Raw genomic sequence first — 24,224 nt, 5'->3', positions numbered from 1 at the left:
TTCATATTTTTGCATTAATGTCACTAGGAAGCATACCAGTAGAAATATATATTCATATTTGTAAGTGGGATATATATAAGTAAGTGGGATTGTCTGGAATCTGGCAATATAATAACCATTATGGTGGGATACATTGACTAAGCAATTTACAAAAATGTCTGTGCTGACATAAATAGTTTACATGAGAATACATTTAAATTTTGGCCCAAAGTTGGAGCCCATGTAGAAATTTTGTTGCAATTTCAAAACCTGATTACCCGGGAACCACTTGTTGTACCGATGCATGTGTTGAGTGAAGAGTTTGTGAGATATTTCACAGAGTGTAATGGGTGTGCAGAGAGTTATGCAGAATGCAAATATAACATTTTAAGTAAGTTCAATGTTAATTTTCTCGCAAACCATTTGTCACAGCAATTGGCGCTATAGCTGGGCTGAGAAAATCAGATATCATGATATTCTTGACCAAATACCTCGATGTTGATATTGCGATGATATTGTAGGCTTGACAATTGTTGCTTTAACAAAATGTTTTCACAATTAGATTTTAGATAAATAATCATCAATAATGTGGATATCATGACAAAGTGGGTAAAGGCAAATAACAAAACAGCTAGAATAGTCTGGTAAGTGAAGAAAATTACATTCATTTACTGTAATACAGTCTTTAAAACCAGAAAAAGACAACCCTTATGCCATATCCCGATATTATGATTTTCAAAATCTAAGACGATATCTAGTCTCATATCTCAATATAATATTGTTAGGTTCCTGGAAGTTGAGGACCCAAAGGCAGAGAGCAGGCAGGCAGGCAGGAGATGGCTTGAGTTCAGGAATTTATTGCAACCAAAAAACACAGCACAAAGGCTGGAAAAACCACAGGAACAAAAATAACACAGAAAAACTCACAAAAGGACGCAGGGAAGGACATGAACACACGCAGGGTGGCAGGGTACGGACTCGGGTACGGACTCAAACAAACACTAACATACACATACAATGACACAGGACAAGGCGAACACAAAGACTAAATACACAGGGTAACGAGTAAACGCAAGACAGGTGACACCAGGGCTGGGGAACAGGTGGAGCACATCAGACAATCACACAGGCGGGAAAACACAAGGTAAAGCAGGACAAGACAAGACGGAGAACAGAGTATCAAAATAAAACAGGAAACTAAGCAAAATGCAGAACAGAAACAGACTACCAAAATAAAATACACACCAACCCATAACAAATATTGATATATTGCCCAGCCCTAACTGGCGCTAATATCATTGGAAAGCTTAGATTCTGGTTGAGGTGATTGTGCAGATTAACACTTTTGCAAGGGGCTGAGCCCCCCTAAAGGTTTGATCCTAGAATCGCCCCTGCTGCTACTTCATACTTGTACTCCACTACACCTCAGAGGGAAATGTTGTAATGTTTACTGCACTTTTTATTTATTTGACAGCTGTTGCTTTATTGCTTCAGGCTGGGCTTGTTTCTGCAACAGCTCATTAGTATCGAATACAACTAAAACTATTGAGGATATATTTTTGACATTGGTCCAGTATTAAACGAGATTGCTGCAGTTGGCAACGGTGAAACAAGCTACAATGTAAGTTAATAGGACGTCAATTGTCCAGCTTGTATTTACGTTCATAAAAGTGCTCGAAATTGCATTCACTAAACCCACCAGACTCTGATCAGACTGTACATAAACAATAATTTTAGCATCGTAAACTATGGGCATTCTGGAACATCTCTGAGCTCTGAGCAGCACTCTGGCTGTCTTGAGCCAGCGCGTGTCAGCCCGACTGTACTTTGGACAATGTTTTCTTTCTTTCATTCCAATTTCAGGTCTGTCAGTCACAGTGAAAACCGGGGACATTTCCAGGGACAGCTCCCGCTGGGGACAGGTCACCGAAACCGGGGACGTCTGGTCACCCTAGGTTACAACTGATCATATACACTCTGTGATTTAATGCATGGATTAACGTGTGTTAGATAATTAATGACTGCACTTCCCAGAGCTGGGATGCGTTCAGGCATCCATTAGAAAGTTGCATTGGCACACCCAGTGAACAACGGTATGTGGGTAGCCACGACCGACCATGTCCTCTAAAAACATAGGCTACGTGTTATATATATAAATCTTTACTTAAGTAAAGAACAGATGTTAATACAAAATAAACCCTAGATTGATGTCTTATCTTTGCCATCATGAGGTACCTCCCCCCGCCGTGAGTGTAGCATCGCGTACCTGTAACCTAGCCAGCTACAAAGAACTGCTAAGCATCCAGACTTTTAAAAGCTTTGAGATCAGCACCAGTATATGGGGATACCCCGTTTACCACATAGTGGTACAGATCGTGTGGACTGAAGTTGGGCAGACTCAGCGATTTAATGAGGTCCGTGAAAACTGAGGGAGAAAGAAGGGTCGGTATCCAATCCTGCGATCTCCAACTTCTCCAAATACCGCTCTTTGTGAGCACCTACCAGATGCCCTACCTCGACCGATAACGGCACGATAACTTGTTGTTCAATAGAAGAAGCCATAAAGAAGAAGATAGTAATATTATTACAGTTTATTTAGTGTTATTTATTTTAAACTGATTGAAACTAAAGAAAATTTCCGCTCGTCTACTACACTGTTTAGCTTGTGCTTCCAGTTATTCTGCCGTCCATCATGGCGTGGTCACGTGGTCATGGTCATGTGTTTGCAAAGGGTGAATACTCTTTAGCAGCTTAACACAAAGGTCTGTAACGATTATTGGGAATCATGCCTAATGATTTACACAGAGACCTGGCTTTAAGAGGATTTTCCGGACTCATTGGTGCAGGTACAAGGCTTCTCATGTGTGGATGGATAGTATCATGGATAGAAACAATGACTCAGGGAAGACAAGGGGGGGGCGGGATCTGTGTTTTTATTAATGACTCTTGGTACAATAATTACACAATAAAAGACAGGGTGTGTACTTCTGATCTTGAACTCATTTGCATTAGATTAAGACCTTTTTATCTACCTAGAGACTATGGGAACATCTTTATATGTTCGGTATACATCCCGCCCAGTGGGAACGCATCCAAATCAGCCTCATGTGTAGCAGACTGCGTCCACCAGCAGTTAAAAGACAAACCCTATTCCCCTATATTTATTCTCGGAGACTTCAACCATTGCAAACTGGAGCAGGCTCTTCCAGGATTCCAGCAACATGTTAAAAAAAGCACATAGAATACTCGGACACTGGATAAATGCTATGGCAACATTAAAGTTGCAAATGCTGCCAGAATTAAACCCCCTTCTCAAACTCGGATCATAATACCATCCACTTGATCTACACCTTTAAGTGTGCCATTAAAAAAGCAAACCTGTCTCAAAATGGAGCTGAGATCAATTCAAAAAGACCTGAGGGGGAAACTTAAGAAGGCTCGGGAGGAATACAGCACACATGTTAGGGAAGCCTTTTCAACGATTAATTCGAAAAAACTTTGGGACACTGTGAAATAAATCTCTGGAAAGAAGGAATTGAATGTGTGGAATGATTTGGACAAGGCTAATGATCTCAACATTTTTTACAAACGTTTTAACCTGGATTATGAAAGTAATGTGACCCGCTGCAGAGACCTGTCTATGTCATTACCATGTGACCCAATACAGGACAAAATAATTATCCCTAATGCTGTCACCACAGTTTTTATAAAGCTGAACAGAAATAAGGCCAGTGGGACTGATGGTATTTCACCTTTTATTCTAAAAACATTTTTGGATTAGCTGACTCCGGGCTTGCAGCCCTCTATTCCAACTCTCTGTCGATACATGTACCATCTCTACTATTTGGAAGACATCTGTTGTCATTCCTGTGCCTAAAAAACCCTGCCCACAGCATAATAATGATTATAGACCAGTAGCGCTGACATCAATAGTGATGAAATCATTAGAACGTATAATGGTTGTTAATTTAAAGAGCGAGGTATAGCATCTCTTGGACCCTTACCAATTTGCCTATAACAATGGCAGGGGTAGTGACGATGCCTTAATCACAACTGTACACTATCTTAAAGCACCTTGAAAATTCATCAGCTTATGTTTGATTATTATTTATGGACTTCAGCTTTGCATTCAATTGTATTCTCCCTCAGACACTGTTATGTACATTACAACAGATGGAGGTGAACCCCTTCATTATTAGACGGTATGGTTCTTTTCTGACAGACAGGAAGCAGCAGGTAAGAGTCAACTCTACTTTTTCTGATACTCTGAACATACAGGTACAAGTACAGGTGCCCCTCAAGGCTGTGTAAGCTGTCCCTTACGTTTTATAATATACACAAATGATTGCAGAAACATCAATAAAAATAACCGCATTATTACATTTTCAGATGATACTGCCATACTTAGTCTACTTACAAAAGATTCAGACATTGCTATCTATAAACAGGAGATAGAGGAGGCAGTGAAGTGGTGCAACAGGCATAACCTGTCGCTTAATGTAAATAAAACTAAAGAAATTATTTTTGACCCCAGGTCTATAGGAGATCAATGCACACTCCAAATTGAAGGTGTACTTGTTAAGCAGGTAAAACATATAAGTTGCAGTGGTCCCATCAAGTGGAGTTTGCTCAAAGATAAGTCAGTGTCTATATTTTTTAAGATGACTTAGAGTTCATGGAGTGGACAAAGATATCATGCTACTGTTTTACAAGGCAGCCATTGAATCTGTTGTTCGTTATTGCATTATGGCTTTGTTCGGTAACCTGTCCATTAAATTAAAATCACACCTCCAAAACTTGATAAAAAGGGCTGGAAAAATAATTGGCCAAATGCCACCAAGTACTCTTCAGGAGCTCTTCGAGGAGGCGGTGAGAAAACAGGGTCTCAAAATCACCCACGACCCAAATCACATTCTGTGTAGTGAGTATGAGCTGATGCCTTCAGGCAGAAGGTACAGGTTACCAAACTGCAAGCTTAACAGTTATAAATTCTCATTTCAAATTTCTAATTAATGAATAATAAGAGATACGATGCGTGTTTGTATTGGCTGCAGTGATGATGTGTGACTAATACTACTAAAGGATGTGCAATACCTGATAGGGTACTGGTGCAATATTATATATTAGGGCTGTCAAACGATTAAGTTTTTTTAATTGCGATTAATCGCCAAATTTCTATAGTTAATCGTAATTGTAATAAAAGTTAATGTTTTATCACATGACTAAAATTCTATTATTTTGCATTTCAGAACTGTTTTTAAGTACATATTAACAATGGAAAGCCATTACTACCAGTGTATCTTAATTGGGAATGCAAAGAAAGTTACTTTATGAACTTGACTTTAAGATTTGTAATTGTTTATTATTTATTTACTGTAAACAAAAGAAAATGTGTGAATCTGTAATTATTGCACAATTCCTACAAGTACCTTACCTAACTGAGATCTAACACTAACACTTTGCTTATACAGTACAAACAAAATGGTCCAAAAACCTGTTGCCACAGCAGGACAATTGTAATCTTTACGTTTTTCTAATAAGGAATGTAACAATTCTCCTGGACAGCAAAGGGGGTGGACAATGTCCCAAATGACAAAAACAGTCAAAAAAACGATACAAACAACACAGTCCTAAAACCTTATGTTGTTATACATAGTCAATATAGTGTGCAGTAACTTCTAAATAATTTTGATTACTCACTGATGTCCAGTGATCACCAGTTAATAAGATGCTTAGTAATGGCGTTTGGAGCACTTTGCAGCAGTTCCAGTTGGGCTGCTTTCTCCGGGCTGTGTATGCGTGAAACTACTGTCCCCCTCAACAACTTTTTAAAAGTAAACTTTCCATTCAGAATCTTATTGGCATCCATTTCGGCGTCTCACGCTCGCCATCCACTCAAAACGTAACATTAGCCTACTACTCTTTGGCCGGCTCGCAAGCCCAAACAAGTGTGTGCAGCGTGCCTGTTGTTTAGTTTCCGGTCTAGCTAGATCCGGTGTGGTGTTGTAGTTTTTCTAACATTACTAGTTGTTGCAACAGCATGTGAAAAAAACTCCAAAGTTTGCTAGGCCAAAAAGAACGTTAATCTCGCGATAAAAGAAATTGACACCGTTAAAATGGGTTTGTGTTAACGCCGTTAATAACGCGTTTAACTGACAGCCCTAATATATATATATATATATATATATATATATATAGTGAGAGAGAGAGAGATACATATTGCAATATATATATATATATATACATATATATTTTAGGGCTGTGAGCATTAACGCGTTAATCGCGATGCGATTAAGGGCCGAGCATAACGCGTTAATTTTTTTTAATCGCATTAATCGCATGTCGGCATTTATTAATTTATTTTTAGTTCACTCGGCTTTGCGTTGTGCCTAACAGGCTACTATTTTGACCCTTTGCCGCAATGTTACTTATCATCAAGCTGCGATACTTCCTCCTGCTGCAGGCTGCAGGCATGATGGAGAAAGACAGCAGCAACACAGTTCTGAATGGCGCTTTTTATTTTCCAAAACTCCTGGACGGCTTGTACACAAGTCGAAAGCCATATGCACATTGTATAAAGCCAAATTAAAATATCACTGAAGCACTTCAAGCTTGAGCTACCACCTACGAGCTAATTAACGTGACTCAGGTTGATGCTACCCACTAGCATGCTACCCACTCGGGCAAAGCAGTATTTTGGAGAGTGTTACTTGCCGACCTGTGGATGAAACCAAATCCAAAAAAATTACTACAGCTCTTGCGAAATGGGTGGCAACTACCTGCAGACCTGTCAGCATCGTAGAGAACTTGGGTCTTAAAGACGTACTACGGTTGGCATGTTCTGACCCGTCTCATTGCAGTCGTGGGGTACAGTAGTTTTCACAGATACACAGCCTGTACGACACGGAGAAAGCAGCCAAACTGGAACTGCTGCAAGGTGCTGCAAACGCTGTCTCATTAACCGGTGATCACTGGACGTCAGTGAGTAATCAACATTATTTAGGAGTTACTAAACACTATATTGACTCTGGTAAGGATAGGGATTTTTAGTTTTTTAGTTAGGTACTTGGTTGAATTGTGCAATAATGACAAATTCACACCTTTTTTTTTGTTTACAGTAAATAAATAATAACAAATACAAATCTTAAAGTAAAGTTCATGAAGCAACTTTCTTTGCATTCATTTGATTCCCAATCAAGATACACTGGTAATAATTGCTTTCCATTGTTAATATGTACTTAAAAACAGTTATGTAATGCAAAATAATAGAATTTTAATCATGTGATAAAATATGCGATTAATCACGATTAACTATAGAAATTCAGCGATTAATCGCGATTAAAAAAATGTAATCGTTTGACAGCCCTAATATATATATGCTATGTTATATTTGATATGGTATTATGCAATTGGGAATTGTGCAATACAGAAGTTATTGACCACAGCATGAGTTAACAGGAAATGTGCAATCTTTATCAAAATGAAGTGCAATACGAGGGGGAGGATGTGTTGTGGGTTCTCTTTTGTTCTTCTGTAATTGTGAAGAAAGGTAGGGGGGGTATTGTGTGAGGTTTATTAGATGTTCATTGACACATTGGATGAGATAATGTATATTATGATTATGTTTCTATATAGGTTAACTGTATGTTTATTGTGTGTTTATGGGCGCCATTTCGTTCTCTCAAATGATGAAATGAAGATGAATTTCTCGTAAAGGCTCATCTTATCTTATATCTTAAGATTCAACTTACAAAGATAGTGACTCTGACTGAGTTCTTTTTTAACTACATCCTCCCACCCACAACCAAAAAGCATGTTAACTACTTGAACATAAATTTTGCTTTCCTTTCCTTCTGGCCAGCAAATTACTAAATGGCTCTCTGATTAAAGTCAGTCATCTCAGTAACAAGGCTCTTTTCCATGGACAGCATGGCCAGTGCATTCAGCCTCTCCTGGGTCATGGTGTTTCTGAGAAAAATGTTTTTTCTTTTCAAGGTTGAGAAGCACCTCTCAGCTTCAGCCGTGGTCATGGGTGTGGTTATGACAACTTTCAGGAGAGTGACTTCTTCAAGATTATTCTCCATAAACAGCTGGAATAGCTCCACAGCACCACCGCAGGCTTTGAACTCTTCCTTGCTGTAGCTGCAGGGCGAAATCAAATCGCCGGCAGATCGGGCTAGGTTTACCCAGTATAGTGAGCTGCGCCTGGAAGAGAATCTTTAAGAAACCAATTAGAGATCAACTTCAGGTCACATGCTTGCCGAAAGTTTAAGGACTGATAGACATTCATTTGTCCAGAGTCCCTGCCTACGAAACCGCATGAAACATATTAAAACATAGAAAATAGTTAACCGATTAAAGACAATTTTTATTTAACGCTGAGGCTCTTACTACCAGCCGGCACATCGTATGAGTAAACTATTTTATTACATTTTTTATTTTTATTTAATTTTTATATAATCTTTATATTTAAGTATACATTTATTTTTTCTGGAAGTGGCCTTTATTAACAAGCCGCCACTGCCTGCTCCAAAGACTTCATATGCAGGGCATCTCTGAAGACGTGGCGCTCCCAGCTTGTTGGCTTTGCAACTGATGGGGCCGCTGCTATGATTAGCCGATACAGAATTAGCCAATACAGACGAACAGCCACACAGCTTCGTGAGAATATCAACCCTAACCTGACCGTCATTCACTGTAAGGAAGGAACTTGTGGTTCATAATGCTGTGAAACACATTACAGAGGCAAGCCATTTACAGAGTGTCATGGAGTCATAGTGCTCACCACTGTCGCCACACTCCCAGTGTCAACAGCCGAGTGTAAAAGGGGATTTAGCGCCGTGAACCATATTGTCACAGACAGAAACAGAATGAACGTCTCCACGCTGAACAGCCTACTGTTCATTTCAGTAAATAGACCAGGAGTTGCCTCCTTCCCTGCCTGTAAATTTACAAGACGTGCTATTTTATTTTGAGTTTTTTTTTTAATTTTCTTTATTGAATATTGAAGTTCATAAATAAGTGTTTTGGCTAGCATGGCTAAGTGGCACTATCCGTGGTTTTGAAAGGGGGGATTTCATTCTTGCATGTTTTATTTTGTTGCGCATGATTGCAGTGCCTATGTGTCCGCATGAGTAAGTATTTAAGTAAAAATATTGATGAGTTAAATAAGGAAAAAAGTATTAAAATATTCCTACAAATGCCCTTACCCCTAACCCTAACTGTTCCTTAAACAGGAAAACATTTGACATATTAATGTATCTTACAACGAAGTGAGTTAGCGCCTACGATTAGTGGCTAAGGGCTACCAGTCACTAGCAAATGCTAATAAGCACACCTAGCAAACACCACTGCTAACTCCGTAGCAGCAGGAGGCGCAAATCAAGAGTCCGGTCTCCATGGCGGGAGGGACCGGTGTTGCATCACATCAAGTGTTACGCCCACTATTCAAAATGGTGGCTATGGCAGAGTCACACAAGCAATATGCTTGTATGTATAATTTAAAATATTAGTTAGCTTTATTTAGATACTAAACACCATGTGGTGTTAACGTGAATCAGACAGCACGGACACCACACCCAACGCAAATGAACAATGACTCGTCTCTATTACTTTCCAACGCTGTGTAAACAGGCATGGAGAATAACACTTCCAACGGTTTATAAAGAACTAGTTAGCTAAGCTATTGTCTTTAGCATGGAGGTTAAGTGCTTGCCATCTTGCCCAGACAATTCATGGCACTAAAGGGGGGGGAGGGGGGACTAATAGGCCTATTGAATTCATTTCAATGTAGGAACTGTGGCCTAAGGCCTAGTCCACACGTACACAGGTATTTTTTATAAACAGTTTTTCTCTCATTTGATTAAAAAAAAAATCTCGTCCACATGAAAACGTAAAAACACGCTATCAAGTGCCATCAAGAGCTTGCCAAACCAACAGTTGTCGATTAACCCTAACTGTTAAGCCATGTTGGGCAATCAGAAGCCTGAAGTTCCCCTGGAGGTCCGACCGGGTCTCGTCCGTCTCGTCCAAAACCAGCGACGATGGCGGCGAGTTCTGTGTCGTGGGAGTGTAGCCATAAGCACCTCTGTTCCGCAATATAATGGGAGAACTGTGTGCATGTATCTGTATATACTGTATTTAACAAGCCCTGTTAGCACAGTTATTAGCAGCAATATCTTAGCTACGTCCGCCATTGCAGAGATTCGTCTCATGTAAACAAAGTTGATAGCGCACACAATCTGATGTTAAACAAAGGAGCCAACAGTGCACACCCCGACATCATAGGCCAAAATCACCGTTTTCAACGGCTACATGACACAAATGCAACCGGAGTTTCTAACAATCTTCACCCTGGCAGGAGTTTTCAAAAAGGTTCGGTTTCAGTGACCTGATGCGTGTGTGTGTGTGTGTGTGGACAAACGGCCAAACCGTAAAGAAAAAGCTGCGGTTTTGAAAATACCTGTGTTCGTGTGGACAGGGCCTAAACACTGATAACACATGCACAATCAACATTGTCTTTCAGGAAGTTACCCAGGGTAAATAAATATTAAATGACAACTTTTCAATCAGCACTTCTTCATTTATTCTAGCGTGTCTAGAATGAGATTATCTGATGTTTGGATTAGCTAGCTTTAAGACAAACATTGCTAACATTATTTAGCAGAAAATCAAATACTGTGAACATCAAACCATGAAACACATCACATTATGAAGGATGAGGTCACATAACAAAGCATCAAGGCAGTCTTATGTCTGTAGATATGGCTTATGAGTATAAGTGTCTCAGTTTGCTGAATTTAAGAAAAAATGATTACACTTTGATGAAACCACTTTGCTTGGATGTGGTTGTACTTCCCATGTGTCATGTCTTGTTTGTCTTCCTGCCTTGTGTGTTTTCCCACATTTGTGATTGTCTGCCCCACCCAGATGTGTTTTACTTGTTTGTTTTTTTGCCCTCATGTCACCCGTCTCTCGATACAACCGCTGCTGCCCTGTGTATTTAGTCTGTGTGCTACCTTTGTCTGGTGTTATTTCATTGTCATACCTTGTGTTTAGATGTTTTGTTTCCAGAGTTCACTTTCCTAGTGTTCCTGGTTTTTCCCAGTCATTTGGATTTACTGATTTTGTTCCTGGCTCCTAGTGTTATCTTCCAGTATTTTGTATTACTAGCACTTTTGGATTTCTTTGGATTAAGCTGTATTTTATTAAAGCTCGCCTTTTGTTCCATCACACCTGCCTGCCTCGTCTCTTGCACTTGAGTCCATACCAGCTTTCATCAAACTGTGACACTGGGAGCCAAGAGCTTGCAGATGGAAGGAGGGAAAGGGGAGGAGCCAGGAGCTATGGCAGGTAGCTGAGAGGTCAGGCTGAGATGTGGAAGTCAATAAAGAAAAAGGAGTGATTAGAGAGCTACCTTGCTAACCCACTAATCTCGCTTTATGGTACACACTTCTATTGGACATTCTTTGATCAACAACAATTTTAAGAATTAGCAATTGATTAGTTGCTATGGTGCTGCAGCTTTTGTACTTTGCACTCTATGGTTCAGAACTACAGAGGTTCCGTAATCTGAAGTTGTGGCTGAAAAAAAAAATGCAAGAAAGAGGAAGTGTTCCAGGAAGGACTAGCAGTGTGAAGTCTTCTTTGCATCGCAGTATTAAGTTCAGTTTTCTGTCACTGATAAATGATACAGAGCAGCCTTAGTGTCAGCCATGGGGAGCAAACAACAGAGAAACATTTGCCATTTGGCCATAGGTAAGACCAATATTACAAAATTGTATTTGGAAAGCAGCTTTTGGAAAGTTTAGCAGCTGTATTGTATAGTATAGACATGAAGTCTCTTGAGACTAACTTTCAACTTCAGTTTTTCAGTATAAAGGTCCTTCTCTTTACTTAAAGGTTCTGTAAATGACATTCAGAACATTAATATAGCAGTAAACGGTTATTTGCTATGTGAAGATATAAAGGCATCCTGAGCAGAGAATGAATTCACATTCCTTCTGTGTCTGCTGTTATCCGAGCTTCTCTGTTCTTTGATAAATATATCATATCATAATCATGATTTGATAGCTTGTTCAGTCATGCGTGCATGTTAGTGCTTGTGAGTTCCTCCCTTTGAAACAGTTGAATGGGCAGAAAAATGTGTTGCTACAAACTGAATTTAAATCATGGTTTCTTTGATAAACTGAATTTGTTTTGAAGTGAAGTCCAATAAACTTGAAGTTTTAAGAATGTAATATTATGAAATTTAATTCAATAGAATTGAATAATAGAAAATGTTACTCTCTATACTTTCACATTCAGTTTACTGAGACACACATCCGGTTGTTGATGAAGGGCAATGAAGTGCACTTTCACACAACTCCGGTCCGTGTATGTTGGGATACTTTGTTTATTGGATTAAATCCAAAATGGCAGAAACCCAACCTTCCGCAAACTTTATTTATGTCTTAAAGCTTGTTGAATTTATGAGCCCTACCAGTTTTTTTCTCTTTCTCTCTATAGTCTATTTTCTCTTGAGTTCAACTTCACCTGCTGCAGGTCAGTCAAGTCTATGGTGTAATGCATACAATCCTTTTAGTTTTCAGTTTACATTCTTTGCAAAATACTTAAATATTGTACGTTATTTCTTATGTGTCTGACAGGTGGTCAGATCAGATTAACTGGGTCTGGGTCTACTCGGTGCTCTGGAAGAGTTGAAATCTATTACAACAACATCTGGGGAACAGTCTGTGATGATGATTGGGACTCAGATGATGCTAAGGTGGTTTGCAGAGAGTTGGGCTGTGATACGGCAATGAGTGCCCCTCATTCATCAGCCTACTTTGGTGAAGGAACCGGACAAATTTGGCTTGATGATGTGGCCTGTTCAGGAAATGAGAGGTCTCTAACTCAGTGTAAGCACAAAGGATTTGGGACACACAACTGTGGACATAGTGAGGATGCTGGTGTTGTCTGTTCAGGTGAGAAAGATTTTTGAATAAATGTATCCTTTTCTATAGACAGCTCTGTCACTCAGATGCAGTGATGGAAAAGAGCTGGTAACCACAGCATACTGTTAGAATTAGAAAGCAGAACAACTGTGAAATGTTGCTAACACACCAGAAACTGTTACTTAAACTGTAATGTAAGTGAAGCAGTGTATCAAGTGCTTGATCAACTGGGAAAATTGTTATATCATACTCACAGTCATGTAAGGAGTGTAAAGCATGTAAATGAGTCATAACTTTTGTCAAATGTGTTTAACAAAGATGGTTTCTGTCATGACTAAATGAAGACCACCACCCCCCACCCCCCCACCAATGGTCTGTCTTCTGTGTTCTCTGCCTAGGTGTCAGATTGGCTGGGTCTACTCCGTGCTCTGGGCGAGTTGAAATATATTACAACAACATCTGGGGAACAGTCTGTGATGATGATTGGGACTTAAACGATGCTGAGGTGGTTTGCAGAGAGTTGGGCTGTGGTACGGCACTGAGTGCCCCTCAATCAGCCTACTTTGGTGAAGGAACCAGACAAATCTGGCTTGATGATGTGGCCTGTTCAGGAAGTGAGAGGTCTGTAACTCTGTGTCAGCACAGAGGATTTGGGACACACAACTGTAAACATGGAGAGGATGCTGGTGTGGTCTGTTCAGGTGAGAAAGATTTTGTAATGGTTTTGTCAAAGTCAGCTAGATGGTTCTGCTAGCTCAAAGCACCCTGAATGTCCATACAATCTCATCCAAAAGTTGTCAAGATGTTTTATTTAAGACCAAAAATGCCAACCTCATGGTCGTGCTAGAGGTGAAGTCAAGAGAAAACCATACATTTCTGTAGTAAATTTCATTGTAATCCATCCAGTAGTTGTTGAGGTATCTTAGCCTAGACCAAGGTGGTGGACTGCAGACCAACATAGGCCATTTGTATAGATTGATAAGAAGGGGGGGGGGTCTATTTAGTGTGTCCCTGCCATTTCAGTGAGCAGCGCCTGCTGCATGCTAGCTCATTCCCCGGCCATGACCCACTTAAATGGTAGGGCCATATTTAATGTTATTAATTACACCTACAATGAAAATGTCAAAATTGTTGCTGTGAGATAAGGGCCCATGTCCATCCATAGAGCATTGCTGTGGCGAAAAATACATTACATACAAAAGCGAAAACACAACAAACATTAGGAGAAAAGCACTCCAAATTTAAAATGCTTAAAATATCAAAGTCTATACATGAGTAAATTAAAACATCAAGAGAAATGTTTTCAAAATAACAGAGACGCAAATGCTTAAATACAACACATGCATATGTGGCTCTTCTAAATTCTTTTAATTTTGAAACATTGTATGTACATCACACAAGTAATTTGCCATTTGAGGTCCCACTCTTGACTTAAATGGGACAAAACTGCACACCATATGCAGGGAGACAAGCATATAATCAGGTTGTATTTAAAGTGTTCAGCTTGTGTTGCACCCTTTCATATGAGACAGCTTTCACAGCTTAAACTCTGGTTGTCTTTTTCAAATATCAGTGGAAGAGAAATGAGATTTGAAAAACAACCATGTGAACCTGAAAAAGTTGTGCAATTCGGGAAAGGCGAAAAAAATGTAATGTCCGCAACACTGTATTTAATATAGATGCATAGATGCAACGTTTCGACCCTATTGGGTCTTCTTCAGGCAATTCGGGAAAGGCCCATAGAACATAAACACTGCCTCTTTACAGTAATTTATCTTGACTGGTACAAACATGGTTACTCTTAAAAAAAAAAAAAACAACAACAAAAAAACTGTAAATTCTCAAATCTTTAAACTTTTTATTAAACACCACGAAGGCTTTTAAATCTGTACTATTTATTGGATGTTCCATCAGTCCAACACGGTCTCACGGCAGTTCGTGAAATGGTCATGTTATTTTTAATCTATTGATTTGTGTACACAGACACGATTATCTTGTTTCTTTCGTGGTGGTCAGCACGTAATGGGAACGTGGTGGTCAGTACGTAATGGGAAGCATCTATACGGAGGTTGGGTTTAGGAAAACAAGACCTGGGAAAGGACACAACACATGCCAGGACACGATCCACGGTCTCTGGGGGACGTAGGTTGGGTTTAGGAAAACAAGAACTGGGAAAGGACACGTCACACACCGGGACACGATCCGCGTTCGGGACGGTTGTAGTTAGGAAAACAACAATGGGGAAATGAAACGCCACACGCCGGGCCACGATCCCCGCTCTCCTGGGTAAAAGTCATGTGTTTTTTGACCCATCCACCACCCCAACCAACCTCCTTATGCGGATTTTCGGCATTTTGTACTATTCTCTACCGTAGTCGTGCTGTGATCACGAAAGATGCTTCCCATTGAAATACATTAGTTCAAAAATCGTGCTGGGCAACCCGAAAAAAATGAGAAAATCGTGTCCATGTACACAACTCAATAGATTAAATAACATGACCATTTCACGAACTGCCATGAGACTGGGTTGATCAGTCAGAGATCCCATTTTACCTCCTCATTATATTGTTGTGTTATGTTTCAGCACTCCTCCCAAAGCCCAGCATCTCCATGAATCCTGCTGCTGAGGTTACCTGGGGTCAGAACGTCGGCATCACTTGTTCTGTCTCAACTCAAACTCAACAGATTTTAAGTCCAACATTTATTTTGAAAAAGGCTTCAAGTTCAGTTGGAGAGACCCAAATGTCAAGTACCAACTCTGCTACCTTCAACATGCCTGAAGTCAACTTTGACAACAAAGGATCCTACCAGTGTCAGTATAAGATAACAGTTGCAGGTCAAGACTTCACCTCCTCAAGTGACTCTGTCAGCCTCTCTGGTAAGGACATCAATCAGTTCTCCGAAAATTGATGTTTAAACGTTTTGGTAGATAAAATTATTGGCTTTCTTGTTGAGAGTTATGAGGATACACCTGTGAGTGGTATTCATTTTCTTATCTAACTTCTGCAAGAAACAAAAAAAAATATATTAAGCAATTCAGCCAACTTATAAAATACATTATTTTTTTCAGTGAGCCTCCCGAAACCCAGCATATCCATGAATCCTGTTGGTGAGGTTACCTGGGGTCAAGACGTTGGCATCACTTGTTTGATCTCAACTCAGGTTTTAGGTGGGACATTCATCCTGCAGCACTCCTCAGGCTCATCCAGAAAGACAGAAACTCGTACCAACTCTGCTACCTTCAACATTGTCCAAGTGGACTTTCACGATGAAGGATCGTACCAGTGTCAGTATCAGACAAGGAGTTCAAGTCAAGACTTCATCTCACCCCAAAGTGACTTTGTCAGACTCTCTGTTTCTGGTAAGATTAATGGATAAATAATCTAATAACACAACACAAGTAACACAGAATAGCATTACCAAGAATAACCAAACATGAAGAAACAGTACAGGAATATAGCAAGGAGTTTGTTAGGCCGGCTACACACTGCCTGCATGTTGCGTGGCGTTTGCGTGGATTTTTCTACGTCTTTACACAACAGAAACGTGTCCGACACGGCACTGCTGCTGCTAGCCTTGTCTGTACACATGTATGTTTCCCATTGATAAAATGAAATACCATGTTAAACATAAATATATACTGATTTGATTATATTATATATTATATAGATTATATATCTGCATTTATATCAAAACCTAGAGACTTTCAAACATCAACATGTCATTTATTAATATGTATTCATGTCAAAATGACATATAACCATCTTTTCCTATTCTATTTTGCCTGGAAACACTTCCAACATGCTTGCGTGTCACGTGAAAAATAGGCGTTGGTTCTATTTCTAGCATGCACGCATTTTCGGCGCGGCTCGAGCCGCACCTGAGACGTGTCACGCAGGCAGTGTGTAAGCTCTAACCTAATAACATGGGAGCCGAAATATGAACGGACACGCCACACAGCTGACACGCTCACGCGACGCAGCCAGTGTGTAGCTGGCCTTAATGTACAGTGCCTTAGGAAAAGGCAATGATTGATATATATATATATATATATATATATATATATATATATATATATATATGTGTCAGTCATTAACTCGTTAATCGCGATGCGATTAAGGGCTGAGCATAACGCGTTAATTTTTTTTAATCGCATGCTGCCATTTATGAATTTATTTTACACTTCACTGGGCTTGGCGTGGTGCCTAACAGGCTACTATTTTGACCCTTTGCAGCACCGTTACTTATCATCAAGCTGCCATACTTCCACCTAACACATCCTACTACTGCAGGCTGCAGGCATGATGGAGAAACACAGCAGCAATAACTCTGAATGGCGCTTTTTATTTTCCGAAACTCCCGGACGGCTCAGTAGACGTCGAAAGCCATATGCACATTGTGTAAAGCTGAATTAAAATATCACCGAAGCACGACAAGCTGGAGCTACCACCTACGAGCTAATTAACTTACTTACTTTGGAGAGTGCTACTAGCCAACCTGTTGATGAAAACCAAATCCCCAAAAATTACTACAGCTCTTGCAAAATGGGTGGCAACTAACTACAGACCTGTCAGCATCATAGAAGTCTCGGGTCTTAAAGACTACGGTTGGCATGTTCTGAATTGTGTTATGACAGATTCACACATTTTTCTTTTGTTTACAGTAAATAAATAATGAACAAATACAAATCTTAAAGTCAAGTTCATAAAGTCACTTTCTTTGCATTCATTTGATTCCCAATCAAGATACACTGGTAATAATTGCTTTCCATTGTTTATGTACTTAAAAACAGTTCTGAAATGCAAAATAATAGGATTTTAATCATGTGATAAAACATGCGATTAATTGCGATTAACTGTAGAAATTCAGCGATTAATCGCGATTAAAAAAAAATTATCGTTTCACAGCCCTAATATAGCCCTATATATATATATATATATATATATATATATATATATATATATATATATATATATATATATTTCTGAAACAGAAAACCCAGAGTTACCCTCATCTCAGGGTTAAAAACTCAGAGTTTTCAGTAAACCTGCTTTCTGAAACGGACCCCAGGAAACAGAAGTATGCAAACAGGCAACAGAAACAAAAACAGAAAAGTGTACAACAAACACAACATACCGAAACCATAACAGTCTTCACTACGGTGATGACTAATGGTAATCCTTAATAAACGATAAACAATAAACTGTCCACACAAACTCACATGACTATTGGCTATGGAGCCAATTGGTCACGCCTGAGCCCAAACCAAATTTCAATAGTCTCCCAACACATTCTTATGAACAGGTTTGTATGATATTGTATGAAAATGTATGAATACCAATTCATATCATATCCTATGAAATTAGGCTTGATGCGGCTACAGAGCTCTGTGAGCTGTCGCTCGTATCAGCTGCAGTTGGTAGTTAAGTTTATCCGACAATAGGTTAATGGTAGCCAGCTACAGAGCTCCGTGAGGTGTCGGTCTTAGCCAACCATAAGGGGGCATATAGAGAGCCTACTATACTACTCCTTTTCAGCATCATATGTGTACTCTTGGTGTCTACTAGAATAGGTTTACATGCCTTGATGTTAAAAAAACATTATGTTTCTCATACTGCCCATTTCTGCAGCGGCTTTGCCTGAAACACTCTGTCTGAGATCAGTCTGACCAAATTCAAACAAGTCACTGGGTGGGTGTCACACCACCACCTCATGCAATGGCCGATGAAACAATGTTTTGAGGAAGCTGGACAGAAGACTTGATAAGTGCAAACCTGGATATATATATATATACACACGTGGGTGTGTAACCCCAGCCAAAAACAGCGTGCAGGGTGTGCAGTCCGTTCTCATAAAAAAACATTTTTGTGTAATAAAGGGTCAACATGCCAAAACTTTTGCCCACCTTTTCCATCTTGATCTATGTTGATTCATTAATTAGATATTCTCCTAAGACTCTTGTCCCTTTTGTACTTTTGCACTTCCTTTAGTGCCGCTGCAGCAACCCAGCATCTCCCTAACATCTCCTAACAGGGGGCTGGTCTGGGGCCCTGAAGGTGCACAGATCACCAGAGGTTTCAGCTTTGTCTTCACCTGCTCCACTTCCTCCCATTATCCTGGAGGTGTTTTCCATCTCATCTTCTCTGGTTCAAACCTCACCAACACAGAGCCAGTGGTCAACCAGTCAGCCTCCTTTTCCTTCCCGGTGGCTGAGTATGAACACCGGGGCAACTACAGCTGTGTGTATGAAGTCACACTGTCCTCGAGAAGATTCACTTCTACACAGACAGCACCGATTAGTGTCGTCATTAAAAGTAAGTAGAATGAACAAAAAATAATTGAACAAAATTTTGCAATGTTTTATCAACAATATTTGAATGATACATAGACTACTTCCTGTATATGGGGGGAGGTTGTTGGTTCAATCCCCAAAGTGGGTGGGGAAAGTGAAAGAGCAGTGCTTGTCCCTCCCTCATTACCACCACTGAGGTGCCCTTGAGCAATGTTTGTAACCCCAACCGCTCCAGTGGAGCTGCTCAGTGGCCAGCAGATCAGACTGTGGTTGTACTGGGCAGCTTCCAGGTATGGATGTGGAACTGTGTGAATGTGACAGGTCATTGTTGCAAATGAGAGTTTGTTCTCAATCGACTTACCTGGATAAATAAAGGTAAAAAAATAAATAAAAAGCTGCATGTACCAGCCATAGTACTGTTATAGTAGTCTATAGTCTGGATCAACGGAAGTACATTTCCGGGATAACTGCCTGACATTGCGCCAGATGTCTCTCGCTTTCCACTCTTTGTGCGTTGCCATTCTCAAACTCCCTTCGCTCCGGAAAACAAGAAATCTCGTGTTAGCAAACTACATGCTGAAAATGGCAAGTTTGTACAGTATGGTGTGGTGTAGCCAGACCTTACTCCACAGTGCTGTGGAGATAGGCCTAGCAATGCAAGACTATGCCAATGCATTAAGATGCATTTATGGACAAAACCAAATTTGCAACAAGTCCTTCAAACTATACGATGAAATAGGTAGTTTCTTTCTACCCTCAAATACGACCGACAAGAGCATTTTCCATCCTCATATCTAAAACAGAGAATGTAATGGTCACGGTTTTAAGGATGGTGACAGTTTGGTTATGTTTAGGCACCAAAACTATTTAGTTAGGTTTAGAAAAAACATTGTGGTTTGGGTTCAATCAATAACTTTACTTCCAGTTATGCATGTGACGCTGAACGTGACGTAGCTCAGTTTGTTCTGTAAAGTTAAAAAAACAAACATTTACTTTTATTTTCAAACAGGACTTGAACCCGGTCTCCAGGTTTAAAGTCCTGTGTTTTAAAAGTAATGTCTACCATACACTAGAAGACTTATCCCACATCAAATGTTAAAGACTGAAAAATTTAACCAAGTTAGCTAGCTACTGCTAGTGTTAGCTGGTGACTTTAGGGAAAGTTTGCAGATTTTCGGTTTTGCCGTACAAGCAGATGAATGGCGGCGGTATCCGGAGGTCCGTGTTTATCCGCCATTAAATCTCCCGTTGGATGACTCGCTTCAGAAAGGTTGAAAATCAGCAAGTTTCCCTTATTAGCGTTTAGCTTAGCGCCATAGCAACCATAAACAACATTGGCTCTAGCTGTTTGCTGCTTCCTGTTTGGTGCTGGAGGGAGCAGCGCACAGTCTCAATAGTGGAAACGCTTGAAAAGTTGTTTGATGTAGGGTCGGCATAACACAAACAGAAAGAAAAAAGGGTCTTCTCTGACAAGCTAGCAGTGATTGTGTAGATATATCAGATTGTTAATCCCAAAGTAAAAAAAATTGACAAAATTTAGGATTAACTGTTGAATGTTTGTCTCTCCTAGTGCATTTGTTGCCGCTGGTCTTTTCGGTAGCTGCTGGGGGTCTGCTGCTGCTCCTGCTAGTCTTGGTGGTGGTCTGTCTGGTCTGCAAGAGAAGACGACGAGCCAAGCACACTGGAGCCCTCGTCCAAACTCAATGTTTGTGCTCACACAGTACACATTCATCCAATGAGTTCAAATGTTTGTAAAGAATTTCTTCTGATGTTCATGATGCTTGTGTTTCAGTGGCAGTCAGAGTCAGGAATGATTATGAAGATAACGAGTATGAGGACGACGAGGCTGACTATGAGAATGTTGATCCAATGGACACCAAAAAGAATCTCAAAGCGGAAGCAGGGAAAGGGGAGGAAGAGGAGACCAATGATTATGTGGAGCCAGAGAGTGACGAAGATCATGATTATGAGGAAGCAGGCCCAAGTGCAAGTATTATAAAGACCAACAAGGTCTATTTCAGCGTAGAGGAAAACAGTGAAGAAGAAGAAGAAGAAGAAGAAGAAGAAGAAGAAGATGACTATGTAAATGTTGATCCAATGGACACCACGAAGAATCTCAAAAAAGAAGCAGGGAAAGGGGAGGAAGAGGAGACTAATGATTATGTGGAGCCAGAGAGCGACGAAGATCATGATTATGAGGAAGCGGGCCCAAGTGCAAGTATTATAAAGACCAACAAGATCTATTTCAGCGTAGAGGAAAACAAAGAAGAAGAAGAAGAAGAAGAAGAAGAAGAAGAAGAAGAAGAAGAAGAAGAAGATGATGATGAAGATGACTATGAAAATGTAACCAAGCCATTTGGTGAAGAAACTTTGGACATTCATGGAGAAAAGGATATGTCACAATATCACAGTGGTTACCATGGATGAAGCACTGTTTTTTTGACCCACTGCAAAGAATTTAAATCTTAGGGTGCTTTCACTTCTGTAGTTCGGCTAATTTGGTCAAGACCATGGGCAAAAGATTATACATTGTAGCATTTTTCAGCTATTTCAGTTCCTTTTCACACCACACAGTTTGCTCTGGTCCAAATCAGCTGATGAGTTGGTGAAATGCAGCAACACAAGTCACAGCCATTTTGTGCTGCAACAATCTCAAAAAAAGGCTGCGAAATCCTGGAGGGACTGACATTTCCTAAACTGCTCTTCGATTGGTCAGAATTAACATGCAGGAAAATTCCAACGGAACTCCTGGTCGTAAACAAAGAGAGGAGGAAAAGCCAGCAGACAACATGTGTTTTTGCCTACTAAGTTCTATGGAGAGACAACTGCAAGGGTTGATTGTAGCCCTGGTCATCATAGCACAGCACAGCTGACTACGGCGGCTGGTTTGGTCCAAACATGCACAGTTCTTCCAGTAGTTGGGTCTGTTGCAGGTCGGATCACGTTCTCACCACAAACCAATTCATAGATTCAACCGAACTAAATTAGGCAGGTGTGAAAGTCCCCTTAAAGTGACTATTCAAAGAGATGGAGTAGATTAATGTTAAAATGATGCTGAAGAAACTGCAGCATGGGAATCGGCTAGTCATTCAATTATTTACAATTGCATATATCTAGATAAATTACCAAAACTGTTGTATATCTAGGTTTTAATATTTTAAAAACCAGCAAAAAAAATTGTTTTTTGATATGTCCAACTGTATTCCTATAGTTCCAAATTCTTGTAGCCTGCCCTATTTACATATTTGAATATTGTAATTTATACCAATGAAACAATATCATATTATTATAATTAATATATTAATAATTATGAGCTAGTTTTGTGGCTCTGTATCATAATTTATATTTTTCAGGGGACTTGAAGCCAGTTAGTATAACTGAAGCAAAAGGAGAACTGGTTGATCTCTGGACATACGCATATGAATATTTTATTATATGTAGTCAGTAGGTTCAAACAGCAAATTATAGTCCTATGTAGCCTGGTTGACACTAGACCCTTCTCAGTTGTAACTGAGAGTGGGTCTGGGAAAGGTTCATTGACAGTTCATTTCCAAAGGGGCGTCACCAACGGATGCCGCTCAAATGCCTCTGGGCGCAATTGGATAGTCCTTCAACCAATCAGACCAACGATCCGGGTGACGCTGCACTTCGGTAGCCGTCATGTTGAATGTAAACAAAAAGCTGCTCGCCGTCGCTGCGCTATTGTCGTGGCGTAAAGCCTGCCTCAGCGGTTGTGATAGGTGCCTCGATTTTGGGGACGTTGGAAATGGGTTTGAATGGGCTCTTCGCCAGACTGACTTGCAGAACAAATCTCAAATTTGCTGGAAGTTCGTCAGGGTTTACACAGGCTAAGTCCTATGGACAGTAGCCCATGATAATTTTATTGCTGCTCCTTTGCACATATTTGTGATTTATCGTATTTAGGTCATGAATTGTTAATGTTTGTAGAATTCTATAATCTGGTGTTTTGTATTTGATTTGCTTTGGATTATATAAATGATTTATTGTTCTATCTACCAGTAACCACGGGCGGAAAATAGCAATTGTGTTAAAACCTGATAAAGTGCATCGCACCTTGTTTTTATTAGAAGGTTAATGTTTAATTGTACACTGTCCCTGTCTGAATAAAATGACATTACATGGCCCCCATGTACAGAGTATCCAAAAATAATAATTGTTTTATCATGCACATAATATATTAACTTCTTAAATGTTCAAATTTCTACTTTTCATGTTTATGCTACCTTTATTAATTGTTTTTATTGAGCCATTCAAGTCCAGAATGGGTCTTTAAAACCCATTTCAGTACATTTCAATTAAGACCTCTTTATTTACGCCTATATTAACCGTCTTGTATTATTTTATATAAACTTTTCACTTTCTTGCTGAGAGTTGAAAATTGAAACCACTCAGTGCCTAAAACAACTGGGGGAAAAAATCACAGCAATTGCAATAACAGAGACTTGGCTCAAGGTAGAACATCATGATTTGGTTGAGATTGAGGGATACAAACTGTTTTTTATCACCAGGAAACAATCAATGATAGGGGGAGTTGCATTATATATTTACAAAGGATATCAATGTAAAATAGTAATTAAAATGTCTTTTGTTCTAGATGCAATTATGGAATCATCACATCACAGTACAAATTGAAAGGGAAAACTCTAAAAACATTCTCATTAGTTGCATTTATAGGAAACCAGGATCAAATATTGACATCTTTAAGGAAAAAATATCAGAAATGTTAGTTAAGTTAGTTAGTTGACTTGCTCAACCCACAAGAACACAACAAAAATACAGAGTTCATTAATTTGATGTACATTACCAGTTTATATCCCTCAATCACTCGACCAACCAGAATTACAACCAATAGTGCTACACTAATTGATAATATATTTACCAACGTCATTGACTATAAAGTTGAAAGTGGACTAATCATAAATGACGTCAGTGATCATCTGCCAGTTTTTGCAAACATACATAGCTACACTAAGACCAGGAAAAAAAACAGAATATAC

The 24,224-nt window shown here is 39.6% G+C and overlaps 1 protein-coding gene across 1 annotated transcript in view; it reads left to right on the top strand.

Annotated features, from left to right (window-relative positions):
• LOC116045080 overlaps nucleotides 1-22,568 on the top strand; it is a 63,302-nt gene extending 40,734 nt beyond the window's left edge. Inside the window, exons 4-10 of the mRNA XM_036008284.1 lie at nucleotides 13,313-13,615; nucleotides 15,499-15,792; nucleotides 15,985-16,275; nucleotides 18,905-19,228; nucleotides 20,777-20,911; nucleotides 20,999-21,456; nucleotides 22,560-22,568. Of these exons, the coding sequence (XP_035864177.1) occupies nucleotides 13,313-13,615; nucleotides 15,499-15,792; nucleotides 15,985-16,275; nucleotides 18,905-19,228; nucleotides 20,777-20,911; nucleotides 20,999-21,456; nucleotides 22,560-22,568 (1,814 nt within the window). The remainder of the gene's footprint in view (nucleotides 1-13,312; nucleotides 13,616-15,498; nucleotides 15,793-15,984; nucleotides 16,276-18,904; nucleotides 19,229-20,776; nucleotides 20,912-20,998; nucleotides 21,457-22,559) is intronic.
• Nucleotides 22,569-24,224: the final 1,656 nt, after the last annotated feature.

This window comes from Sander lucioperca, chromosome 2 (assembly GCF_008315115.2).
Source record: "Sander lucioperca isolate FBNREF2018 chromosome 2, SLUC_FBN_1.2, whole genome shotgun sequence".
NCBI lineage: Eukaryota > Metazoa > Chordata > Actinopteri > Perciformes > Percidae > Sander > Sander lucioperca.
Note: the sequence above shows the minus strand (reverse complement) of the source record. Positions and strands in the feature narration are given on the sequence as shown.